At 37.0% G+C, this 4704-nt stretch overlaps 1 protein-coding gene across 2 annotated transcripts in view; it reads right to left on the bottom strand.

Moving 5' to 3' along the window:
* The window catches only part of sec31a (SEC31 homolog A, COPII coat complex component), a 64572-nt gene that overhangs the window by 45669 nt on the left and 14199 nt on the right, over positions 1–4704 (bottom strand). For both annotated transcript variants that reach the window (XM_014029901.1, XM_014029902.1), the window contains exons 8-9: positions 3544–3643; positions 3307–3468 (exon numbers count right to left, since the gene is read on the bottom strand). In XM_014029901.1, coding sequence (XP_013885355.1) covers positions 3307–3468; positions 3544–3643 — 262 coding nt within the window. The remainder of the gene's footprint in view (positions 1–3306; positions 3469–3543; positions 3644–4704) is intronic.

The following is a 4704-nucleotide window of genomic DNA, read 5'->3' as shown; positions in this document are numbered from 1 at the left end:
GAATTTGACCTTGCACTGGCACCACTGGTAAAGCTCTTATCTTCTTTCCTTTCTGTGACTCATTCTTAACGCCTGAGGGCGGAACCAATGTTGTCTGCCTCTATTACTAACACGGACGTCTTTGAGAGACGGAACACATTTCTTCCTGAATGCCAACGGGGAAGACATGGCTGATTCTCTTCGGAGGAACCAGCTCGGCCGTAGATCTCGCCCATAAGCCAAATAGGGGAGATCTGACGGCCCGGACAGTAGCACGCCACTACTGTCCACATTGAGACTCAGGTCTCTAAGTGTTTTTAACTCCCGAGGGGAGAACTTTTATTTAGAAGGACGAACCGGAAGCTTCAGCTCCAATCTTTCTGACGAAGTTCGAAGCAGACGAAAAGTTGCCTAAAATAAACACTTTCTCGCCAAGGAGCAGTGAGCGGGCCGAACAAACGTTCCCTGGCTGGTCTGAGGTGAGGCAGTATTTGCCTGGGGTGTGGTCAAGAAGCCAGCAACAGGTAAACCCTGTCGTGTTCCAGGTGACGTGTCATGTGGAAATCTGAGCGCAGAGGGGACTTGCTGATCCGGTTGATACCCTTAACAAAATAAAAGCAGAAACACTAACCTTATTTTCACCCCTTTTCTTATCCTTTATTTGCCAATCTTAAGTTAAAAGTGCCAGTAAAATAGTTTGGTTGTTACATCAGAACTGATGTTTTACTGTTCTATATATAAGTAATCTGAGTTTAATGTGAATTGAAATTCGGACTCGAATTTTACCTCATTTTAACTTGAAGCTTGTTATAGGAAAACCCACAATCAGGTGTAACTTATGATCTGTTCAAGTTGTGTAAATAAATGATTGCATAATCTTTTATGAAATCAACTTGAACTCGTCTGAACGTTCCCTTATTGTGTCACTTTTCACTTTGCACAGTCAAAATATTAAAGTAATGAGGAAAATACCTTGGTAAAACTTCTCTCATAACTAAGTTATGAGATGTAAGGAGGCTTATTTTACATAAGTCTACCCTCTACACTCTAGAGCACCAGAGAGTAAGGATAGCATTAGCATTGTGAGTAAACATTAGCTTCATGCTCCGATAGCTAAATCTGAGCAGAAAAGACCGACACCCTCTGCCTTCTGCTGAGGTAAGGTTACAGTTACTGATTTGTCACAATGTCTGGATTTTAAGACAAATTAAGTGTCTTGTGTCTTTTTTCCAACTGTAGTCAGCTTTCACGTTACTCATATATTGGATGTGTCTATCACCTGGAGCTCAGCACTCCCCCCTGACATAAAACTGTCTGTTGGTCTCAATGATGTCCGGCTGATGATCACAACAAAGTCCATTTNGCTGTAATCATAATTCTGTCATAACGTGAAACCGTGATATTTTAACCCATACGTCATAATTTCATAGTGTCCCATGTGTAGATGTGAGGGTTAATTTCTGCATGTGAACAAACAGTTCTGATGGTTTTTGTTAAACTTTGTTCACAGGCAGTGATTAAAACACTGAGTTCACCTCAGATGAAACATTTCATTAAAGAAGAACCTGTACAGATGAACTATTATTTTATTTTTATTTACTTCTGCAGGTTTGCTCTGCTCTGACAGCCACAGCTTCACACACACACACACACACGTTTGGTCTTCTATCTTCATGAGGACTTTGCATTGACTTCTATTCATTTACTGGTCATTTCTACAGCCTAACCCTCAGAAATAATAGTTTACCCTCCAAATTAATAGACTTTGCAATCAAATTGACAGCTCTACTGCTCATCTTTTATAAAAATAACATTTTTAATATATTGACACAGGACTTGACCTCAGGAACTGACCACCCCGGGGCATCCCCCACTGGTGAGAGCGTCTGATGATAAATGGCTGAAAGGCTTGTTGACCCAGTGGACACCACTGATGATTAAGTCCTGAAATACTCTCTAGCATTAGATATGAATAAGTACTGAGGCTGCTCCTGTACTAACTAGATAAATAAACTGGGCCACCAGAGAACAACCTTAAAATAATACAAATAAACCTCAAAAATTGGAAGTATTCATTACCAACTACATAACAAAGGGAGTTGCTTAAAATACAAAAAAGGCATAATTCAAATTTAACTACTTTAATTCTAATATTATTAACTACTCAGCATTAGGGGTCTTCACCAGGCCTAACCTCAGTTAACTGTAAAAAAATCACTAGAAGGAACTTTTCTAAATAATGTGAACATTTATTTTAGATGAACTTCATTGTTAACTAGGGGTGTAAATCACCAGCTTTATCACGATACAATATTACATCGATATGTTTAAATAATGATTCAATATTTCTCTATCATAAAGTCTGTCACGATATGATTTCAATTCAATTCAGTTCACAAGTCTGTGATCAATATCTGCCATCTAACACAAAGACTGTGTTACATGGCAGATATCATCGATTCTCAACCCGAAACATAACCTCAAAAAAATACATGCCTGATCCAAAACCTAACCCAAACTCAATCCACACGTTAATCCTAACTCCAATCCTGACACACTGCAGATGGACGTGTGTGTGGAGGTGTGTGTGTCTGACTGCCTTAGTTTCCTGTTTGTTGGGATGTATAAAGAAAAGAAGCACAGAAACATGTGTGTGTGCTTGGTTTGATAAATCTGATGCACGCACTTTTCTGCTGGTTAAATTGTGATCTGAAACATTATGGTTCATTTAATTACAAGAGATATAAATGCTGCTGATCTGATAACTTTTGTTATCAGAAATGTAAGAGTGAAGACACAGCTGTTGATTGTAGAGTAGAATTAGGTTTATAACCCATCATAAGGCAGGTGGGGTTAGACCCCTATGGTTAGAGGTCAACAAATGTGTTTGACAAATAACACATGGTTTTTGTAAGTGACCCTTTAAGAGCTGAGTCACTTCATGCTGCAGACCTTGTCTGTATATGAACTGTGTGCTGTCAGACAGAGCTCAGTAATCACATCTGCTGATTGTTCTTCATTCTTTGTGTCAAACGTCTTGATAATTCATTTACAACATTTTCCAGTTTGGCCTCTAAGCCAACTTTAAGTAGGAAAGCTGCACTCTGATAATGAAGGCTCCTGGTGACTTTTGGACTAATTCATGCACTTTCAATAAACTTGGATCATCATGTGTCGGATGTGTTATTTTTTTAACTTCAAGACAGTTTTGTCACTTTATAGACACTGTTTGATGTATTGTACATATTTTAAAGACTGTAAAAATCATTTCTGTCATTTTGCCACACTGGTGGCTCAAACACCTGTTCTTGGAGCTTTAAGTCTCACCTGGTCGGCATGTCTCTGGGTCTGTGCCTGGCTGCTGCCCCCCATGATGGAGTGGATGTCAATGTGTCCGTCGAACCCTGCAGCTGACAGTACAGCAGGGTTTCTGGGGCACCACTGGATGTCAAAGCACCACTGGCTGCTGGTAGGCAGCTCGTACAGTACCTGGAAATGAGATGATTTCTCATGTCTTGTGAGGCGAGGAACAAAAACTGAGCTACAGGTGTGTCACAGTGTTACCTCAGCTGTGTTTGGGTTCCAGCACAGGATCCTGCTGTCCTTCCCACAGCTCAGCAGAAGCTCAGGATCAGCCAAGCTCCAGGCGATGGCCAGAACCCCTCTGATGGGACAGAACCGCATGATTAGATGCAGAACAGCACACATCGTGACCAATCATAACTTTGTTTATTTTTTAATTTTTTTTACAGAAAAGGCAAATTAAACTCTATATATTTACAATTACTAAATCCTATGAAAAGAGCAACAAATGATTTGCCAATCATTCAGGTGTTAATGAGAAATGTACTAATTCTAATGAGAAAAAATAGATTTTTTTATTATTTCAATTGTGCGTATTTTTGTTTTGTTGTGTTAAAATAAAATGGTAACACTTTCTTTTATGGTTCCCTTTATTACCATGTCATTACAATGTAATAAAATGTAATTAAACATAATTACTACCTTATTACCATGTAATTACAATGTAAAAAAAATGTAATTACTACCTTATTACCATGCAATTACGTGGTAATTAGAGTACAATTTTACTTTATAATTAATTGTCTGCAGTAATATAGCACTTACCTGGTAATGTATTACAATTCACTATGTAACACCTAAATAAGTAGTAGGTAATTTGGACAGTTTTATAGTTTTATTTTATTGCAATTAACCACTAACCCCAAAATTTAGTTACATTCTTTTGGTTATATAGTGTTGAGTTACTATTGAATAGTAATTTGATTGTAGTTACCTAATAAAGGTAGTTTTACTAACAGTAGTTTTCTTTTATACCCTAATTACCATGTAATTACATGGTAATTAGGGTATAAAAGTAATTACATGGTAATAAGGTAGTAATTACAATTTAATTACTTTTACCTTGTAATTACATGGTAATAAGGTAGTAATTACAATTTTATTTTATTACCTTGTAATTACATGGTAATAAGGTAGTAATTACAATTTTAATTACTTTTATTACCTTGTAATTACATGGTAATAAGGGTACTGTAAAAGAAAGCGTTACCAATAAAATCAGGTCTTTAAATATTAATTTCTCGAACTCTCTAAATGCATATACTTATAAATTTGTCCCAAAAAAACACAAAGATGATCTTAAAATAAGGAAAAATAATCAGCTGTTTTGTCAGAGTAACTGTCATATATATATATATATAT

This window comes from Austrofundulus limnaeus, unplaced genomic scaffold (genome assembly GCF_001266775.1).
Source record: "Austrofundulus limnaeus strain Quisiro unplaced genomic scaffold, Austrofundulus_limnaeus-1.0 Scaffold969, whole genome shotgun sequence".
NCBI lineage: Eukaryota > Metazoa > Chordata > Actinopteri > Cyprinodontiformes > Rivulidae > Austrofundulus > Austrofundulus limnaeus.
The sequence above is the reverse complement of the archived record's forward strand: the minus strand, read 5'-3'. Positions and strand labels throughout refer to the sequence as shown.